The sequence below is a fragment of the Aegilops tauschii genome, chromosome 7 (assembly GCF_002575655.3).
Source record: "Aegilops tauschii subsp. strangulata cultivar AL8/78 chromosome 7, Aet v6.0, whole genome shotgun sequence".
NCBI lineage: Eukaryota > Viridiplantae > Streptophyta > Magnoliopsida > Poales > Poaceae > Aegilops > Aegilops tauschii.
Window position 1 is genome coordinate 36,288,259 of NC_053041.3, and position 20,606 is coordinate 36,308,864.

The window sequence follows — 20,606 nt, forward strand, 5'->3', positions numbered from 1 at the left end:
TGCATGAAAAATGACAAATGAAGTCAGAAAGGGTTGAAAATTGATGATGTGGCTTTGAATGCTGCATTTTGAACACACAAAAAGTCAGGAGTTCAAATAAGTTTTAAAAAATGAAATCCCTTTGTAACGGACGAGTTTCCGTATGAAATCCTGATACTTCGAAAGAGATTGTCCGTTTTGTACACGAAGTGCATCCAGTTTTTGCCGTAACCCTCTCAACTTTCTTGCACATGCTATGTGGATGAAATGATGATACCATGCCAACTTTCAACCTTTTCAGAGTTCATTTGAAATGCTTTTCAATTTTAGGGTCTTATAGCTCAAAATAATCAGTAAATGCATGAAAAATGGTGCATGAAAAATAACAAATAAAATAAATAAGTAATTAGAAACAAAATAATATAAACTTTAATAAAATATATAAGTAGAAACAAAATAAAATAAACTTTAATAACATAAATAAAATTTATGAAACTAAAATTATCAAAGTATTTTCTGTTCAAAACATTATAAGCAACCTCTAGTATTATTGAAACTAAAATTATATAAAATTGATCCAACTAAAATTATCGAAGTATTTTCTGTTCAAAATCATTGAAAGCAAAAATAATTTTCATAAGGAACTTTTTTTGTTAGAAACTTTAATAGAAAAAAGAATTATCATAAAGTAAAATAAATAAGTAATTAGAAACAAAATAAAATAAAATAAATAAGTTTTTTGTTGTAAGTAGAAACAAAACAAAATAAATAAAGCAAAAAAGAAAACAAAAAAACAGGCAAAGAATAAAAATTATGCCACCTACTGGGCCACCACGGCCTGAATACGACTAGAAACCCATCCATGGGCCAGGATTCAGGCCCGCAGAAGGCCCAGTAGGCCCACAGACATGTACAGAGAGGTTAGGCCCGTAAGCCTGCTTTAGAGAGGAGCTCGACAGCTCAGGCGCACCGCACCTTATAAACAGGTGCGGCTCTCTCTCAGCTAGCGAGGTGGGACTAAACTCCCACCACCACGCCGCTGTGCAAGGCCATTGGTCCCGGTTGGTGGCACGAACCGGGACCAATGCCACCCTTTGGTCCCGGTTCGTGGCACCAACCGGGACCAATGCCCCCCCTTTAGTCCCGGTTGGTGCCACCAACCGGGACCAAAGGCCGCCGCTTCCCGCCCTTTGGGCTGCTGAAAAGAGGCATTTGGTCCCGGTTGGTGGCACCAACCGGACTAAAGGGGGGCATTGGTCCCGGTTGGTGCCATGAACCGGGACCAATGCTCTGAGTATATAAGAAAACACTTAGCGTTTTTCAGATTCATCTCTGCAGTTGCCCCGCCCCGACGACGCCGCCAGGCTGCCCGAGCTCGCCCCGTCGACGCCGTCGCCGCCCTTTGCTGTCTCGTCGACGCGCAGCCGCCCCTTCCCCGAGCACGCCGCCGGCGGCCCGCCCCGACCACGCCGCGCGCCCCTGCCCCGACCACGTCGTCATCGCCCCAGCTGCCCCGACCACGCCGCCGTCGCCTCTGCCCCTGCCCCGACCACGCCGCCGTCGCCTCTGCCCCTGCCCCGAAGCGCCGCCATCGCCTTGGTCAGGGCCGGCACTGCCCCCTTCCTCCCGATTTTTTTCTGCACATATATATGATGTTTTTTTCCTGATTATATATATATGTATGAGTATATGTATGTGTGTATATCTGTTTATATGTCCTTTTTTAGATCTTTTTTTTGCATTTTTATAAAAATGTATATATGTTCTCTGTGTATATATATGTTCATGTATATATGCAAAAGATAGATTTTTAGAAAAGTTAGGATTTTTTTGTTCATAGATTTTTTTGGTGATATTAATTATTGTAGAATATGCAAATGTTTGTATATTCATATGAACAATGCATTAGGCAAAACCTTTACTTTTTTTGAAATTTTCTATTTGAACATTTTTTTATGAATGAGAGGAAAAAGGAAAATAAGAAGAGGAAGAAAGGAGAAGAAGAGGAGAGGAACAAGAGGAGAAATAAATAAGAAGAGAAAAAAAGAAGAAAAAGAAAGAGGAGAAGAAGAAAGGAATAGAAGAGAAGAACAAGAAATAGAAAAAATTCTATTTTTTTTCTTCTCTCCTCTATTCCTTTCTTCTTCTCCTCTTTTTTTTTCTTCTTTTTTTTCTTCGATCTTCTCCTCTATTCCTTTCTTCTTCTCCTCTTTTTATTTCTTCTTCGTTTTCTTATGTTTTATCAGGTCTGTCGTCGTCGATATACCCCTCTCCCGGTAGCTTCAACATGAGGGGGGGGGTCGATATACCCCCTCCCCGATAATATTATTTTCCCATGTACGTATGTCGTCGTTGTCGATATAACCCCCTCCCGATAACTTCAACACGTGGGGGGGGTGATCGATATACCCCCTCCCCGATAACATTATTTTCCCATGTATGTATGTCGTCGTTGTCGATATATATAACTCCCTCCCAGATAACTTCGACATGATGGACGGTCGATATTTATACCCCCTCTCGACCGTGATAACTTATACCACGGGAGCACCCCCCGGCCCTCTCGCTCGACCAAAACTCTCGAGGACACCCAAACCCTAGAAAAAAACGATGTCGGTCTCCTACCCCCTCCCGCCGCGCCCCTACCCTTGAAGCGTTGCCGAGGCCACCCCAAACCCGGAATAAGCTAGGTCTACGTTTGCACTAATATATCCACCTGCTGTCATGTTTGTGTAATAATTGCCATGTTGTAATATTTGCAGAAACAATGGAGCACGGACGAGACGAGCAAGCAGAAGAGGTGTTGGGGGACATAATCTTAGCCGGAGGTGATATCTTGTCGTATCTTAACGACAATGATGGTCTGGAAGAACAGGGTGAAGAAGCAGGCTACGGTGATCGAAGAGTGGAGGAGGAAAGACATGATTATGATGGCTCCGGTGACCCAATGCTGGTGCAAGAAGGAGCCCGTGGTGACGGCTCCGGTGACCGAACAGAGTCCGGCCAGGTAAATATATTAGTTAAGCCTGTGCTGACTAGCTAATTGATGCATTCATTGTTTTGGTATGTACACATATTAATTAACACTCGTCTTTCTTCTTTTTTCTAGCCCTCCGGATCGAGCACAACTTCGGTAAAGAGACGAGGCCCGAAGAGAAAGTTGCGCTCGGATGAAAGGTTTGAGATCACAGCAATCGTGCGCGACGGCCAACCGATTGAACCCATCCGGACAAAGGATGCATTTGCTGCTCAGTGCGGGGTTCTAGTTAGGGACAAGATCCCGATCAGCATCCACCAATGGTATAAGCCTAAGAAGGAAGACCCTGAGGTGTCTTATGTCAATGATATGCAGAAAGATGATCTTTGGACTGAGCTGAAGGCAAATTTCACCCTACTGCCAGAGGAGGATCCGAAGAAGCCAGTTAAAGAGCAATTAATCAAGTCTCATGCTCTTATGAAGATGGCAGACCTATTCAGGAGGTGGAAGAATGAGCTGAAAACGTTTGTCGACAAAGAAGAGACACCAGAATTCATCGGCCGGTATGAGAAGATCAGAGATCACTGGCCCGCATTTGTGGCCCACAAGACATCAGAAAAGAGTAAGAAGATGTCAGCGACAAACAAGATGAATGCTTCCAAGAAGAAGCTTCACCATCGCACGGGGTCAGGTGGCTACCTCAAAGCCCGGCCTAAGTGGGCCAAGGCTGAGAATGATCTGCTTGAAAAAGGGATCGAACCACAGACAATGAACTGGACAGACCGTTGCCGGACTTGGTTCTTCGGGGCTGGCGGAACCTTGGACCCTGTATTAGGGAGGTGCGTTTGGACGAACAAGCTTTTGAGAATACCAGTCAAGAAGATTCAGCAATATATCGATGCAGCGCAGGAAGGGACGTTCGTTCCAGACAGAGAGAACGACGAGCTCATAATGGCCCTCGGGAATCCTGAGCACCCTGGACGGACACGAGGCACGCCAGGCTCCGTTCTGTGGAAGGCTGGTTTTCCGGACGCAGGCGGTTACAAAAGCCAGGAGAGGAGGAAAAAAATGGAGCAGACCCAAATTCAGAAGCTGCATGAAAGGGTTCAAGCGCTAGAGGAACGAGACGGCAATCGACATGCCGAAACTACCCCCGAAGCTACCCCGTCATCTCAGCGGAGAAGTAGTGTGGCTTCCACCGAGCTGCTTTAGCAGGAGCATGTCTTGACGGCTCCTGCTAGCTACCCCGTGGATGCTATCACGTAGTCTCAACATTGCCACCTTATGCCGGAATGGCAGAACTTCAAAGTCAAGGCGGCTGTTGGCTCTGTTTTACCTCCTGAACCCGGCGCAACCTACCACCGCCGGCCGATTCCAGAAGGATATGCTAGGGTGATGGTGGATGAAATAACGGAGGGATTTGAGGACCTCTAGCTTGACCACCCTACTAGTGAAGGGGAGACTCGGCTGGGTTTAGCTCTGAAGACTCCGTGCCTATGGCGGAAGGAGCTCATTAACCTTCCGAACTGGACGCCTCGGGCGAGTAAGGGCACTCCGCCGCCACCACCTCCTCCGGCGAGTGATCAGGGCACTCAGCCTCCTTCTCCGGCGCGTGGCGGCACTCCGCCTCCTCCTTCGCCTCTTCCTCCGGCGAGTGGTCAGGGCACTCAGCCTCCTTCTCCGGCGCGTGGCGGCACTCCGCCTCCTTCTTTGCCTGCACCGGCGTGCCAGAGCAGCCAGCCTCCTCCTTCTCCGCCTCGTCAGCAAGGGCGGAAGAGACCCGCCGCCGCTCCGGCTGCTCCGGCGCGTCGTAGTCCTTCTCCTCCGCCTCGTAAGCAAGGAAAGAAGACAGCCGCAGCCGCTCCGTCTGCTCTGCCGGCGTCTAGCAGTACAGCTGCCAGAGGCGGGAGGCAATACAGATTCGGTCCTTCTCTGAAGACTCCAGAGAAGTTACCATACGAGAGGACCGAGGAGGAGAACGCGAAGATCGTACGAGCCGAAGTGAAGAACTTCTTTGAAGGGGTGAAAGCAAAGAAACATCCACCTCCGGAGGAGAAGGTAGATCCGGTGAAAGCGAAGCGCACTCTGGATGCCCTGACAAAACCACCAAAGTCTCCGCCGAAAGGCAACTATGAGCGCATTATTGCAAAGACATTTGTCGAAGCGGAGCGGTCGGGAAGTACTGTCAGTGATCAAAGGTTAAAAGAACGACGAGCTGGGAAAAAATTGCCCAGCTCGGCGAACAAGCGAACCAATCGTGCCCCCCGCTCAAGGTGTCTAAAGACATCGTCGCTAATGATCCGAGGATGGTGGCCGGTTATAGCAATCTTGGAGATTACCTGCCCGACGATGTACATTATGAAATCATGGAGGTGGACGAACACAAATACCATTACGGGAAGCCTCTCGTCAAAGATGAAAGATCTCTAACAACGATGATGCGAAGATTACATGATTGGTACATGAAAACCTGCAGAGAGTCTGATGGGATGAATACTTTGACGCTGAGAGTTAAACCGGAGCATGACCTCGTTGGAATTGAACTGCTGAATGTTCCATTTGAGGAGTTCTTCCAGTTTTTCAATCAAAAGGCCCTCGATAAATCAACGATCACTTGCTACTGTCTGTAAGTAGTACTACTTCTGTCATTAAGTCTCTCTATATAGGTCAGCTCTTTCATTGCATGTATTTATAATTATCCTCACTATATTATGCAGATTGAAGATCGCCGAATTGAAGAAAAGACAAATCGGTGATATTGGGTTCATTAACACAAAATCTCATAGATGCATATACGGTTGAAAAACATGCCAAAGAAGCCGAGGCCAACTTGCTACGATCGTTGGTATTAAATCAAAACAAAGATATAATACTCTTTCCTTACAACTTCAAGTGAGTGTTACTGTCTTGTGCATATTCGGTTTCCCTTATTAGTCTAGGTTATGGTAATGTAATTGATGACTTATGCATGCATGCGCAGCTTCCACTATATTCTCCTAGAGATTAAGCTTGAGCAGGGAGTAGTAACCGTCTTAGACTCGAGACGAAAAGATCCCCAGGACTATGCGGACATGACTCAAATGCTCGAGAAGTAAGTTAAATCGATCATTATCCACTATATCAGCAACTTTGTTCATTTCCTGATATCAAGTAATTGTTTTCTTTGTCTGGCAGGGTTTGGAGAAAATTCACCACAAAAGCTCCGGAACTACCGAAGAAGCTGCAATTTAGACACCCGAAAGTAAGTACTATAGTAGCATGTTCCGCACATCTCCTAGTGATTCAAGCGCTAGTTTCATCAATACCATTTAGCATGCTTGCTTATCAGTTAGATTGACCTCTATTTCTTGTAAGTGGTTGTGGCAGGAACAAGGGAATGATTTCTGTGGATACTAAGTTTGCGAGTCTATCCGCCACATGACCTGTGAGCGGGGCTACTCTGACGAACAATATGAAGTGCGTAAGCAATAATATTCACAATTTTATTTTATTACCATCATTTGTGTCGAGTTTCGTTTATTCATATATATATGTATTGACCCCCTTCTTCAAATTAGATGTTTCGGATGTGGGATGAACTCCTAGCAGAAGATCGTATGCGAGCAATTCAAGAGGAATTGGCGGCATTCTTCCTTGACCACGTGATCGCTGAAAACGGAGAATACTATGTGGACCCTTGTTCTTACAATTTGATTAGGAGATTATATTGTAAGAGATAATTATTGTATACATGTAGCCGGTAGTGTCAGATAGATATACGAGAACTTCTTGTTCAACCAATCTCTCGGAGAAGGAGAGGTGGTCGATATCACTTCTCTCTGTATGCATATGTTCATGACGATCTTCTGTTTCCTTCATTTGCTTACTAGCTAGCGTGTCTAGTCCTCTCCATACGTATATAGTACGTAGCGTCGACCAAGCACGGAGATAAGAGAGGACACTTCTCTCTATTAATTAGCTAGCTAACACAATATATGAAACACCTAAATTAACCCCCCAACCCCCCCCCTTTAAAAAAAACAAAAACCCCAGCCCCTGAAATGCTGACGCGTGGATGCCTATTGGTCCCGGTTGGTGGCACCAACCGGGACAAAAGGCCCTGCCTATTGGTCCCGGTTGGTGGCACCAACCGGGACAAAAGGCCCTGCCTATTGGTCCCGGTTGGTGGCACCAACCGGAACCAAAGGCCCCCCTGCCTGGGCTGGCAGCAGCGGCCACGTGGAGGACCTTCTGTCCCGGTTCGTGTAAGAACCGGGACTAAAGGGTTAGGGCTTTAGTAACGACACTTTAGTCCCGGTTCGAAAACCGGGACAAAAGGCCCTTACCAACCGGGGTAAAAGCCCCTTTTTCTACTAGTGGCATGAGCACCAGGACAAGAGAACTGAGTAAGAGTACCCTGCTCGGCAAGTCATCCTCGCAGCGCATGGGAGATATACTCACCAGCTGAATCTGCGCGAAAAACACGAATAGGAGTGGAAAACTGGGTATGAACCATGGCAGCAAATTTTTTCTATATAGATAAGACCTCACTACGAGAAGACATGAAATAGATCCAAGTGTACCGAGAAAAATCATCTATAAAGATTATATAGTAGCGATGACCCCCTTTCGAAGCAAAGGGAGCCGGACCCCAAACATCAGAGTGAACGAGATCAAAGGGGCGTTCCGACACTGACTCGCTGTGAGGATAGGGTAGCTGAATCTGCTTACCAAGCCTACAGCCCAGGCAATCCAATGAAGCGCTACCAGAGACAGACCCTAGAACACCGCGATGAACCAAAGATGAGAGACGAGAACCACATAAATGCCCAAGACGATGATGCCACTGTTGAAAAGAGCTGGTAGATGCAGCAACAAGGGCTGCAAGACCGACGTCAGTGGCAGCGGAGGGAAGACGAAGCCAGTCAAGCTCCCAGAGACCATCAGAGCGTCGAGGTCCAGCACCAAGCAGAGCGCCCGTGCGACGATCCTGAACAGAACACGAATCAAAATCGAGAATGACCCTACAACTAGAGTCAATAATCTGACCACCAGATATGAGCTGCATGGTAAGTCGAGGAACATGAGCGACAGAGGGAACATGAAATGAAGAAGTGCTAAGAGTGCCTCGACTAGCTACGGGGAGGGGAGTGCCATCAGCTGTAAGGACACGAACAGGGTACCCGACAGGTCGAACAGAGGTCAAAGTGGAAGAATCATAAGTCATATGAAAAGACGCTCCAGTATCAAGAATCCATGGGGATGTACCTGAATGAGTAGAAGGTGGTTTCTCAATGCCAGAAGAGTCAGTCACGGAACCCGCAGAACCTGTCGACGAACACTCCCAAGCAGCAAGTAGACATCGCAGCTGCGCAATCTCATGCGCAGACAAGGACTCGACGGACGAGGTCGAGGTAGAAACACCTGCCGATAATGAGCAGTCGCCTCCATTCGTGGAAGCAGCGTGTAGAGTCGACATAGAGCCGCATGTGGAAGCTGCTGGGGGAGTCGACGTGGAGCGGTCACCGCCGCGTGCGGAAGCCACGTGAGGAGTCGGCGTAGAGCAGACACCACCACCGCGGGCAGATGCCGCGAGAAGAGTCGACGAAAAGCGACCAACACAGCCTCCTGAAGACGCCGCAGGAGACAACGTCACAGAAGGACGAGCACCAAGCACTGAGCGACGATGCATGTGTGAGACGGGATCAATATAGGGAACACCGTCGAAAATCACCGGACCGCGATGAGCAGAGACCGCCAACATAATATCTCTCTCTTTTTTAATGTCTTTTTTTTTTCTTCCTCTCTTTTTTTCTCTCTCTTTTTTTTAGCTCACATGCCGATCTGAATTCACACGAGACCCAAAGGGAAACCACCGGGTCAACACGATCCACTCCTTCCCGAGTGGAATCAGTGAAAACGCCAAGTACGCAGGTGGAACGCCAGGAAACCACCCGATCACCGGCAGATCAGAGGAGACCGACGGACGGAAGTGACAAACGACCAGCGGACGAGTGTGATCGCCGGCGACCGGCCGTAGCGACTTAGGCCGCGGACGGGAGGAGAGCGGGCGGAGGCGACAAGCGCCCAGCTGGAGACGAGGCCCGCGGGCGACAAGGCCGGAGCGGCTCACGCCCGCACCAGCGAAACGGGCGGACGACGACCGAATCGGCGGTTGGCGGCGGCGCACCGGCACCTGGGACGGGATCCGGTGGGCAGACGCTGGTGGCCTTGAGATCCTGGCGAATCGCACTGGCTTGCAGACGACTAGGAAGCAAGGCGGAAGACAGACGGTGACGGGCTGTTGGGACGATTTGGTTCGGCGGTGGTCCGGGAAAAAGCAGCGTGGCTATGAACAGGAACAATAGCACATGCAGGAAAGGAGCAGCACGCCGGGTGCCAGGAACAGCGGCGGCCAGCCAGAAGATTGGCCGCGGCGGCGGCGGCGGCGCAGCGGAAAACACAAGCTGTGGAGCGGAAAAGAAAACCTTAGCTCATGATACCATGTTAGGAAATATGCAACCTTATATTATCAAGAGGCAAAAGCCATCATATATATACATGTACAGAGAGAGGCCAAAGGTCAGAATGCAAAAGACCAAAGGCCAACATAAATATAACTCTAACATTTTAAACGGCCTAAAAGTTTACGATTGTTACAATCTACTTTAATCAGAAGAAGGTTGCTTTTAAATCTGCATGAAAAATCTATGACACTGACACAACAAAGGAAAACTAATTCATTGATTACAGTAATGTGGAAATTATTCAGCAAAAGATTCCTGTGATCAGAGTCCTGGCCAACAATATCTGAAGCCTTTGCCATCTTTATTTTGACAAACAACTAAACAGGACAAACGACTTAACACAGACGTTGGCTCGATCGAGAAAATTGCTTATTCTTCGCCTGCCTTCCATGTGAAGCTTGTCCACTTAACAACCACATATACATAGATTCTGTCACATAGGTCGTCAAAGAGTCGAAAATAAGCAATCCTCCATGTCTTCTTGAACAGGAATACACAAAACACACTCCAGAGACCCGCTACAAGTCCCAGCACAAGACCAAAATAGAAGGTCAGCGGCTCAAATTCCTGGTTGCTGCTTCCAAGATGATCATGGACAATGGTATCTCCTGAACAATTCTTATGAAGAGGAGGCCCACAAAGTCCGTTGTTGCCAATGTACATAAGTGCTGGGTTGTCGGCACTTAGGGTGTCAAGTTGGTGGCATGATGGTATCCTTCCAGACAAACTATTATAAGACATGTTCAAATAGCTCAGAGATGTCAAACTTGACAAGCTCGACGGGATTTCACCGGAAAGCTTGTTCCGAGAGAGGTCAAGAGACTCTAATGACCGTAGGTCGCCAATCTTGGTAGGAATGTTTCCTCTCAGGTGGTTTGATGACAAATTCAGATTTATCAGTGCATCAAGGGAAGAGATATCCGTGGGAATTTCACCAGTTAAGGAGTTGCCGGATAAATCAATGCTCACAAAATATGCAAGGGTGCCGCCATATTTAAGCTCTTGCCCTTTTGTGATTATTGACAAGATCGCTCCAAACTGACCTGTTACAGTTACTGAACCCAAGCCAGCTGGAGCAATACTTGTACTGGATATAGGTATGAAGCCCTTCCTGATCATACCTGTTAGGTTTGACAAATGCCAAGGTATAACACCAAATATGTTATTTCCTGATAGATCCAAGTATTGAACATAACTGAGAGCCGTTATTTCAGCTGGAATAGTCCCAGAAAACCTGTGGTGACTTAGTCGCACAAACCGTAATCCTGTGAGCTCTCCTATCCATGTTGGTATCCTTCCATAGAACTTATTCCATGCAAGATCAAGAAACTCGAGACTGTTTCGATTCTGCAGACATGTTGGGAATGTACCTGATAAACTATTGTTGCTTAATAGTAGGTGCGATATGGATATGTTCTCAAAGCACTGAGGAATTCCACCCTCCGAAAGTTTGCTTGATAAATCTAGATCTCCCAGCATTTGTAGTTTACACATAGATTCAGGAATGCTACCACCAATTTGATTTGAATACATGATTAATGTTTGCAGTTGCACAGCTTCAAGATTTGATGGCAGTGTCCCTGAAAAGGAATTGTTGGAGATGTCCAACACGGTGATATTTCTTTGGAACGGTGGTATTGATCATGTAAGCCGGTTTGAATTGAGGTAGAGTTCTTCAAACGCCATGTCATAGATGTGCTGGCAAGTTGCCACTCATCTGGTTTAGTTATTTCTTGTTGCCACTGAAGCCAGGCAGGAAACAGAGGACCCATCTGGCAAGATGAAAACAGTGCAGACTCCAGCCTGAAGGGAGGAAGCCAATTGGAATCTACTTCAATCTTCAAACTATTGGAAGACAGGTCTATGTTCTTTAAACCTTTTAGACCTGCAAGTGTTTCCGTGATCACACCACTAAAGTTGTTCTTGCTTAGGACCAAAGAAGTCAGATCACTAAGGGCACCAATTTCAGAAGGCACAATACCACTGAAGTTGTTGTTGCTTAGATCCAAAGAAGATAGACTAGTTAGGGGACCAATTTCAAAGGGTACGCTTCCACTGAAGCGGTTGTTCGAAAGGTCAAGGGCAGCTAAGCATGTTAAATACCCAATGCCCAGTGGTATACTTCCGGTGAGGTTGTTGTTGTTGAGTTTAAGTCCGCTCAAGCTGCTGAATGTACCTATCAAATTTGGCAGTGTTCCAGTGAAACTGTTGTAGCTGAAATCTAGCTCTTGCAAAGATTCCCATGCGCATTCCGGCAAACCCCCCATCATGCCTGTTACATCTCCATTTATTTCATTATTGCTGAAGTCTAGAATTTTCAAACTGCAAAGATTCTTCAGGTTTCCTGTCACCATCAAGTACTTGTTCAAATTCATTGACATATCAATGACCTGAAGGGATGTCATGTTTCCTAGTGCTTCAGGAAATCGGCCGGATAATCGGTTGGCCTTAAGATTGAGGTACTTGAGGCTTGTGGCTTTCCAAAACCAACTAGTTGCAATTGAGTGGTCAAAATTGTTCAAGGAAAGATCAAGCTTCTCAAGTCTTGTGAGATTGAGGTATGGAAGCGATTGGTTTGCACTCTCAAGTGAACAGCCAGGAAGACCGATAACCCTTAGAGACGGAATCATATTCAGCATATGAGGCCAGTGATGTATCCCCGAGAGATTTATCCCTCCGATGCTAACGTGCTGTAGCAAACGAAGGTTTGTTAACTAGGTGATGTCATCAGAGTACATCGGAGAAAGATGAATATCCTGACCAATGGCCAGATACTGCATCTTGGACAGGTTACCAAGCTATGGAGGCACCCTACCGGTGAACATCTCCCGAAAAATCAGGAGACACACTCCCGCTAACACTATTTTATGTATTCTCTTTGTTTCTGAATTTCTGTTGCTCAAATTGATCACATGGATAGTTAATAAACTTGAGCATTAGCCACTGTACTTCCTATATGTCGATAAACGGTACATTGCTTTTCACTTTGCAGCCAGAGGTTTAGACTTCACATGGATTAATGCAGTTATTTTTGGAGATAATTGCTAATTCAAACTTCAAGGTACTACTTTTTTCTTTTCTTATCTTGATAAATGATAAGCTTAGAACTTTAGTTATATAGGTATATCAAAATTTAGGACCCTATTTTGCATTTCATGCTGGCCTCACGCCACCGGCCGCCATGGCTCGCACCATGGCTGCTGCGTTTTTTCTTGGCAGTGCCAGCTCGGCTCTGCCTTGGCCTGCGAGCATGGCTTTGATGTGGCCTCGTTGCAGCTGCGAGTAAGGGTGTCGTCGAAACAGAGCTCCACATCCATCCCCGAAGCACACCCTACCCTGACGCACGTGCCGACGACCGCAAAGCTACGCGTATCCATGCCTGTGGTGGTGGCAAGGGTGAGAGACGCTTCCTCCGGGGGGGGGGGGGGGGGGGGTAAAGACTGGTGATGGTGGATGGAAGGGGAAACGGTCGAGTGTGGAGGGGCGGTGATGACGATCTCTCCAAAGGGCTTAACGAGGGGTAGTAGAGGTCATGCCAGTGGCAGTGGGCCAGCGTGCCAGATGGTGAAAAAAAAACTAGGCGGCAAAAACTAGAGAAAATGAAAAACCTCGAACTAGCACATCCAATCAGCACTAAAACTGGGGAAAATACTAAATGGCGTAAAACGTGGCACATGTTTGCTTAAATGGGGTATAAATGAAGTAATATCTGTCACAAACGTGAAACTTGCGGGTAAAGAGTGGAATTAACTCTAAACTAATCAATGTCAAGTAAGAAAACGCTTCTATATATAAAAGTATATTGTACAAACCTTGGGACATATAAATCTTACTGACATGGTTCACACAAGCTAGACCATGTGGCCTTCACTGACATTACAAGACCGTACATATTACTTGAAATTTTCGTAGAGCTTCCACTCTTCTGTGGTTCAAACCACACAGTGTCAAATATAATATCCTCAATGTCGTAGTGAAAATATCCGGGAATTTTCGAATCACCAACAACGCCATCAGGATAGCAATTATCATCACCTGAGTAACAGTTGTGCGTGTATAAGTCTATAGTCAAATTCTCGGTGTAATCCACACAAACCGTGACCGGTGGCAGCCTGCAAACACTCAACTTGCCATTGAAGACTGAAAAAGCACCCCCTTGCATGGTACGGTAGACCGCAGTTATTGTAAGTGAATCAAACAAATTGTCCCCAAGATGATGCACCTCAAACTCCAACATAGCCAACACGGCCTTTGGGATAGAAGCCATTCTTAGATCGACGCTGCCGTGGTGGCCAGTGTTAATGTGCCAATGGTGCCTTCCATATTCTGCATAGAAAGATGGAGCATAGACCGAATATCCGTCTATTAACACCTTATCATCTTCACCTTCTTCGTCTTTAATTAGCAAACGATATTCAATTAGCACAAGCCCAACCGCGTAGATGCCTTGAAGTGGATTAAGTAGAGGTTGAAGCTTACAAGAACCCTGTATATTGTATAGTTAGACACATATCCTGCAGATTTCTTCAGTAAAGAGAAAATAAGAGAAGGTACAACATAACTCACCGGCTTAAGCTTACATGGTTTGTCTCTAGAGTATTCAAAGACATAGCGTAGTTGGTTGTTTCGTACATCTCGGAATGCAAACATGCCGTAGACCTCTAAGGCGGCATCGTGAGGAGACGATAAATTCAAACTAAACACTTGGATTGCCCGTCGACAAGGTTCATTCTCCCTTTTGTCGACCCAACGGTTTTCCCATCTTGGCAATGGAGGCACTGCAGGCAATATGAAAACAAATCATTAGATATCAAAAGTTGCACAGTAAATACATGGATAACGTCATATAGATTAGAACTTGGGAATCTTACAATATATAGAACCCGAGGAAGACTTCTCTCAATTTTTCTCTTTACACATGCTTAGGTATTTTTTTATGACTTATGGAACTCCCTTCCTTTGGTCCACAAGCAAATCATTGGACATGGCGTAGAAATAGAGAATATGACTTGCTCGAGATACAAATGGCCATGCGCATGCAAATCTTTTTTTAACTTTATTTATAAATGCATACCGTCAAACTTTCTAAAAAATTGCCACCGGTACAAACATATTTGAGATTGTGATGTTCTAGAATCTGTGGGTTCAAAATTTATAAAATGTACTAGTCATCATATGCTTAAAACCAATGAAAAAAATAGCGCGCTACAGCAAAATAGCGGCGACCTCAAAATATGCTATTAGCGTGCTATATCGCGCTACAGCGTGCTATTAGCGAGACGTTGTACACTGATATATTTAGCGAGACAATTCTCCATACGCTATAGCGTGCTATTAGCGACGCTATAGCGCGCTATTTTTTTCAGTGCTTAAAACTAAGTGGATTCATCAAAACATAAAAACTAGTACACAATTGCAATTAAGCGTGGCCACTTACGCAAGCTTTGAGCAGATAACAGTGTTGGATCGAGCTGACACGGGCCCTCGACCTGAAGAGACCCCTCCCAGATCCCCCTTGATCTCTTGGCGCAGGGCATGGTCGGCGGAAACCGCATCTGATTCTCCCACCTCTCCTCCATGTCGGCGACGTAATAAGGGTTCCCATCCTCGTAGTAGAAAGTATACCCGTATCCCCAAGAACCACCATAGTGGAGCTCCTCTTCTTCTTGGTCTGATTCGTAGTACTCGTAATCGCCTTCGTCGTCTCGCTCTTGCTGTTCCTGCAGGATGGAGTCCAGCTCCCTGTCCCAGAGCCAGGTGCTGAGCACCTCATCCTCTAGCTTCTTTCTCAGGGCCGCCATGTCCAGATCCGGCTCCATGGCCGCCGCGGCGCCGCGAGATCGATCCGCGAGACAGATTTACAGGGGACAAAAGGGAGGAACTGACCTTCTCCTCCACCCTCCGTGATCTCCTTCCTCCGCCGACACGGACGGATCGAGAGGCGATTTTCCGGCGGGCGCCGAGGCGATCTCCCTCGATGAACAGCCGCCGCCAGGTGCGGTGCAGGTGCTACTTCCTCGCGGACGCGACTTCGCTGCTGACTCTTTGCAAGAGCGGCTACTGGGCTTTCTACTTTTGAACCCGGGCAGGGGGCTAATGGGCTTTCTACTAGTACTATTATTTTACGTGATAGTCAGGCCGAAATTGAATATATATTTTTACGATCATGTTTATTTTTTTTCAACATAACTAACTTTATTCCTCATATAATAGCCATGTCATTTACAGTAAAATCATGTTTTTCCAAAAAAAATCATGTGATTTTCTAAGAAAAAAAATCATGTTTCTCAGTCAATGTGCGGATACTCTAAAAAAAAGTCAATATGCGGCTACTAGCTTCATGGTGGCAGAGGATTTGCAAGGGTTGGCATGGTGGTGAGAGATCATGAGGGATCGGTGCTCATTTCTTCATGGTCTGCACAAATGTCGAGGAAATAGAACGGCAAGCTTGTTTAGTGGGATTGTATATTGCAGTTTCACCGCATAAGCCCGTCATTTTGGAGACTAACTGTTTGTTTACAAAAATATATTTGTCTAATAATGTTTTGTATAACTCAGCCCTCGTGGATTTAAAGAGGGAAGCCTTAGGTGTCCCTCAACTTATTCCACAGTGTAACCTGGCATGGATTACTAGGGACAAGAACAAAGTGGCCCATTAGATTGCTAAATTTCGTCTTGATTCTAGACTGGGTGGATTAATTTTAGCAGAGTGTACCATCCTGCGAAACGGATTCTATAACGAACGATTGTATTAAAGTTTATTAATTAATATGTGAATGGGTTTAAAAATGTTTATCAATTAATAAAAGCAGTAAAGTGAAGCTTTTTAAAATATTTTTGTCACTAACTCATTGAGGTAATCTTGATAAAACTTTCTAGATGCCTCCAACTCCCAATTTGATCTGAACTCTAATTTTAGCTAATCCAACAAGTTTACACTGTCACAACACATTTCTTGTGTACTAACTGTAAGCCTTCGTAGCAACAGGACAAAACTAAGTGAAACTACCTCACACTGTAGCAAACAATAGAATCACTGAAGAAAACAGTGAGGTGTCAGAATTGATCTCAATCTACAAGAGGCCGGTCAATGGCTGAAATGATTTTGAGCAATCATAGCCACTATAATAGCCTTAAGGGTGAGTATGTGTCTTGTGAGTGGAGAGGGGGCGAGGGCGGGGCAATGGGGCGCATTTAAAAGGCAGTTCAGTGAAAGTGGGATTTGAGTAGCATGCCACCAACCATAAGGGGCATTGCATGTTCTTGTCAGTTGGCCGATATAAATGTTTGACTCAGGGTACCATGAGTTTAAATTCTGAGATTATACATTATTACTAGTACTATGGTAGATTGGAAAGATCATTCATACTGCATACTATTGGGGTTGATGTCAAGACCATGCTAGAGACAAGCATTCTAGGCAAGACAACTCCAATTATCCTCACAAGCTGCGCACGCGGTGGCATGCAGTGGGTTATGTGGGAGCAATGAAAAAATATTAGCATTTCCACGGGTGGTTGTTAAATCCATCTCAACTGAAGCTCACATGCTTCTATGGATGTCACTATTAGAATCGCCTTGATTACTTTGTTACACTTGACAAATAAAAAACACTCGGCAAAGGCCAACCTTTCCGGGTGTTTCTTACAAAGCACTCGGCATTTTCTTTTGTTTTATTTTCTTCATTATTTTCTTTTATTTTCTATTTTTCATCTTATATTTTTTTTCTTTTCTTCTCCGTTTCTAGACAATTAATGGATATAGTTCAATTTGAAGTGCAAGTGCATGAAAACGTTGGCAAAAATTGGGTTGAAGTACTAAGGGCGTGTTCGGTAGCCCTCCACAGCTGCAAACTCCCCAACTCCGTCGCCGCTAGCCAGCAGTCGGCTTCTCGTGTAAACTCCTGGAGTGATCGATCCGTTCGGTGTGTTACCTTCTGCCTGCGAGCTGTATAAATGGTTGGCCTTGGTTGGTGACTAGCTTTATTGTGCTGTGGCCTGGAAAAAGGAATCGTGGGCCGTCTAAATGCCTAGTCCTGGTCGGTGGCACACCTCATATGGCTGTTCGGTCGTGGCTGTTTCTGCGTACCGGTTCGCAGCAAGTCACTTGGCGGTGGCAGCGAAGTGTAATATATGTGAACTCTCGCTTCTCAGTTTTTGTGGAGCTTGATTTTCTCAACTCCACGAATCCTCCAAATTTATATTGCGTGGTTAGCCAGCTTCTCGCTCGCATCGCCGGGAGTTAGACCGTTCGGGTGCACTCCACACATGGAGTTGGGGAGTTAAGAAGCCAGAGGGCTACCAAACAGGCCCTAAATTTGAATCAAAAGAAGTATTGAAATTAAACGTTGATGCACCATTCTCCCATCTACTATAAGTAAGCTCCCTATGGGTAAAGGCCTCTAATTCAACAGATTTGGATTCCCAATTTTTATTTAGTCAACATTTTTTCAATGAGCTCTCTTGTTGAAGTGTGGTGTTCAATTTTAAATCCGATTCATGATTTCAACTGATCAATGATTTCTCAACTCAATCGGTAGCAACTAGTTTATAAAAATATATCAGTCTCTTCATCATCTGAAAAAAATAATGGCCACATGCAACACTGTAACACCAATATGATTCAGGACTGAGTTCTAATTTTTGAGTCGGTTAACAATTTTTCAAGGAGCTCTCTCATTCAAGTGAGGGAGAGGTGTTCAATTCTAAATTTGGTTCACTGTTCCGACGGATCAATGATTTCTCAAATCAATCCGTAACAACTAGCATACAAAAATACATCAGTTTCACAGCCTCTCATCACCTGACAAAAAAATGCTAACATACAACACTGTAGCACCAATATAATACTTGTGGTCTCCACCGCAAGAAACTTCCATGCACATGTGTGGGTTAATTTGCATTCTTACAGAAATACATCGGTCTCTCACCCTTGTCATCACCTGATTATTTTTACTTGGTCAACTGTTTTTTGAAGAAACTCTCTCATTCAACTTAGGGTTCAATTTTAACTTCGATTCATGATTTTTTACTGCTCAATGATTTCTCAAATTAATTGGCAACAACTGTCTTATAAAAATATATCAGTCTCGTGCATGCTTTCATCACCCGACAAAAAATTAATGCCATCATGCAACACTGGTGGGTCAATAATTTCTTAAGGAGCTCTCACATTCAATTAAGGTGTTCAATTTTAAATCCGGTTCACGATTTTGACTGGTCAATGATTTAGATGCTTAGAAGAACAGTGATATCCCTAGCCTACCAGAGTTCAAGTTCTATGCTTTACACTAGTGCTCACATTTTTCTGGATTTATTCAGACCTTCCAGCAATGTGCGTACAGTGGGAGGAGACATTCCCGTCGACTACGCATGCGCATGTGGCGACTTCAATCTTAAGATAAAGTGCTGGCTCATGGGGTAGAGTGTGCACGCTCATGGGGTAGAGTGTGCATGCGGGGTGAGTGTACGTGCTTATGTATGAGCTTCTGCATTTGTGTTAAAAAAATTAAGAGGCGAGCATTCGCCAACTACGACCAAATTATTTTTGTGAGGGAAACCCACTATGATCAAATGAAGAGTGGTCGTTTTTGGTTCTTTCATTTCTTTATCACACTGGTAAAAGTTTAGTAGTATCTCCAAATCTTCTGCTAAAATACAAAATATTAAGAAAACGATTTTCTTTACAACATGCATCCATGTTATATACAACACCTTGAAAATATTTGCTACAAATTTTATCAGTAGCAAGGAAAATTCAAACTCCGTGGTAGCGACCACGATGCTGCCGCCCGTGACTCGGTAGGTCGACCAGAAAAAAAAACCCCGTCCACAAGCATCACCAACGTGTCGACCTCGCCGCGAACAGACGGTTGCGTCCGCATCGCCGCCGACGACAGAACACGTAGCACACACGGCAACCATCAACAGCACGACCCAAACCAAAACAACGTAGAAAAACAGCAATTACCACAAATCAAGATACAATACCACGATGGGAGGGCACGACAACAACAGAGTTGCAGCTAACAACAATGGTTCTGAGGTCTTCGACATAGACATACGTTTGCTTCATCGCAAACCAAAAGGAACATCACATATCAAGTTGGTTCGTCTTACTCATATCTAACAACCATATTTCTTCTACACAAAAGCTTAGACCTAGAACAGCAATTAGGAACAAACTACAACCGGAATCAACTCATCCCGATCCACTACCGTCGTTCACGGAGAGGACAGCTTAGGCCCTCTCGCCACGGATGCGGCGGGCGAGCTGGATGTCCTTAGGCATGATGGTGACGCGCTTGGCGTGGATGGCGCACAGGTTGGTGTCCTCGAACAGCCCGACGAGGTACGCCTCGGCCGCCTCCTGGAGGGCCAGCACGGCGTGGGACTGGAAGCGGAGGTCCGTCTTGAAGTCCTGCGCGATCTCGCGGACCAGGCGCTGGAACGGCAGCTTGCGGATGAGGAGCTCGGTGCTCTTCTGGTACTTCCTGATCTCGCGGAGCGCGACGGTCCCGGGCCTGTAGCGGTGGGGCTTCTTCACTCCGCCGGTGGTCGGCGCCGACTTCCTCGCCGCCTGAAATCACACAGCAATTCAAATCAGATCGTCAGTCAGCAAATCTCGAATCAACAAGGACAAACAGATCGAATTCAAACGAGGCGAGGGAAGAGGGGACGAGACGTACCTTGGTGGCGAGCTGCTTGCGGGGCGCCTTGCCGCCGGTGGACTTGCGGGCGGTCTGCTTGGTACGGGCCATGGCGGCGCCTCCGGTCGACTGCTGCGGATTTGGGGGAGGTTCGAATCGAAGGCGGCCGAAGAGGGTGCGGAAAGGCGAATAGTAGGATTGCGGACAGTTGGCGGGGGGTATTTGTAGGCGGAGGGGGTGGGTGCGGGGACGCGTGGGGCCGAGGCTGGTACCCAGTTACCGTTTGGGAAAAGGCTTCGGGATGCCGATCCGGTCGACGGCCCCGATCCGCCCCGAGAAAGCACACGATCCGCGTGCTCGCCGCTGGTTGGCCGAGCGAGCGAGAGCCGCTGATCGGTGACGTGGCGCTCTGGGTTTTTCTTCGTGGAGGCGGGTCTGGTTTGGGCTGGGCTGTGCTGGTTCGGGTGGGCCGGCCCTCTCGGGTGGGCTAAGTGGC

General features: G+C 46.2%; 2 protein-coding genes and 1 pseudogene across 3 annotated transcripts; all 3 read right to left on the reverse strand.

The window, feature by feature from the left end:
- Window positions 1–9,831: 9,831 nt before the first annotated feature.
- Window positions 9,832–12,834, reverse strand: LOC109743403 (receptor-like protein EIX2; annotated as a pseudogene).
- A 400-nt stretch (window positions 12,835–13,234) lies between these two features.
- LOC109743404 (uncharacterized) lies at window positions 13,235–15,540 on the reverse strand. Of its 2 annotated transcripts, none has more exons than XM_020302492.3 (3): window positions 14,900–15,523; window positions 14,029–14,240; window positions 13,235–13,948 (listed from the first exon to the last, which is right to left on the reverse strand). In XM_020302492.3, exons 1-3 carry the CDS (start codon window positions 15,279–15,281, stop codon window positions 13,292–13,294), a joined length of 1,251 nt encoding a protein of 416 aa, XP_020158081.1. In that variant the 5' UTR covers window positions 15,282–15,523; the 3' UTR covers window positions 13,235–13,291. The 2 variants fall into 2 exon arrangements, with proteins under 2 accessions (XP_020158081.1, XP_020158082.1); XM_020302493.4 differs by having other exon boundaries at window positions 13,671–13,948; window positions 14,043–14,240; window positions 14,900–15,540.
- Window positions 15,541–19,427: 3,887 nt separating this feature from the next.
- On the reverse strand, window positions 19,428–20,581 carry LOC109743405 (histone H3.3). Its single transcript, XM_020302494.4, has 2 exons — window positions 20,150–20,581; window positions 19,428–20,040 (listed from the first exon to the last, which is right to left on the reverse strand). The coding sequence occupies exons 1-2, from the start codon at window positions 20,219–20,221 to the stop codon at window positions 19,702–19,704; spliced, it is 411 nt and encodes a 136-aa protein (XP_020158083.1). The 5' UTR covers window positions 20,222–20,581; the 3' UTR covers window positions 19,428–19,701.
- Between the last annotated feature and the right edge of the window lie 25 nt (window positions 20,582–20,606).

Excerpts from the sequence above, each read along its gene's own strand:
- LOC109743404 (XM_020302492.3), bottom strand. The coding sequence starts at position 15,281 with ATGGAGCCGGATCTGGACATGGCGGCCCTGAGAAAGAAGCTAGAGGAT. Across the intron at positions 14,241-14,899 it reads GTTATCTGCTCAAAGCTTGC|TGCCTCCATTGCCAAGATGG; the intron begins GTAAGTGGCCAC and ends TATTGCCTGCAG. Across the intron at positions 13,949-14,028 it reads AACCATGTAAGCTTAAGCCG|GGTTCTTGTAAGCTTCAACC; the intron begins GTGAGTTATGTT and ends TACAATATACAG.
- LOC109743405 (XM_020302494.4), bottom strand. The coding sequence starts at position 20,221 with ATGGCCCGTACCAAGCAGACCGCCCGCAAGTCCACCGGCGGCAAGGCG. Across the intron at positions 20,041-20,149 it reads GCAAGCAGCTCGCCACCAAG|GCGGCGAGGAAGTCGGCGCC; the intron begins GTACGTCTCGTC and ends GTGTGATTTCAG.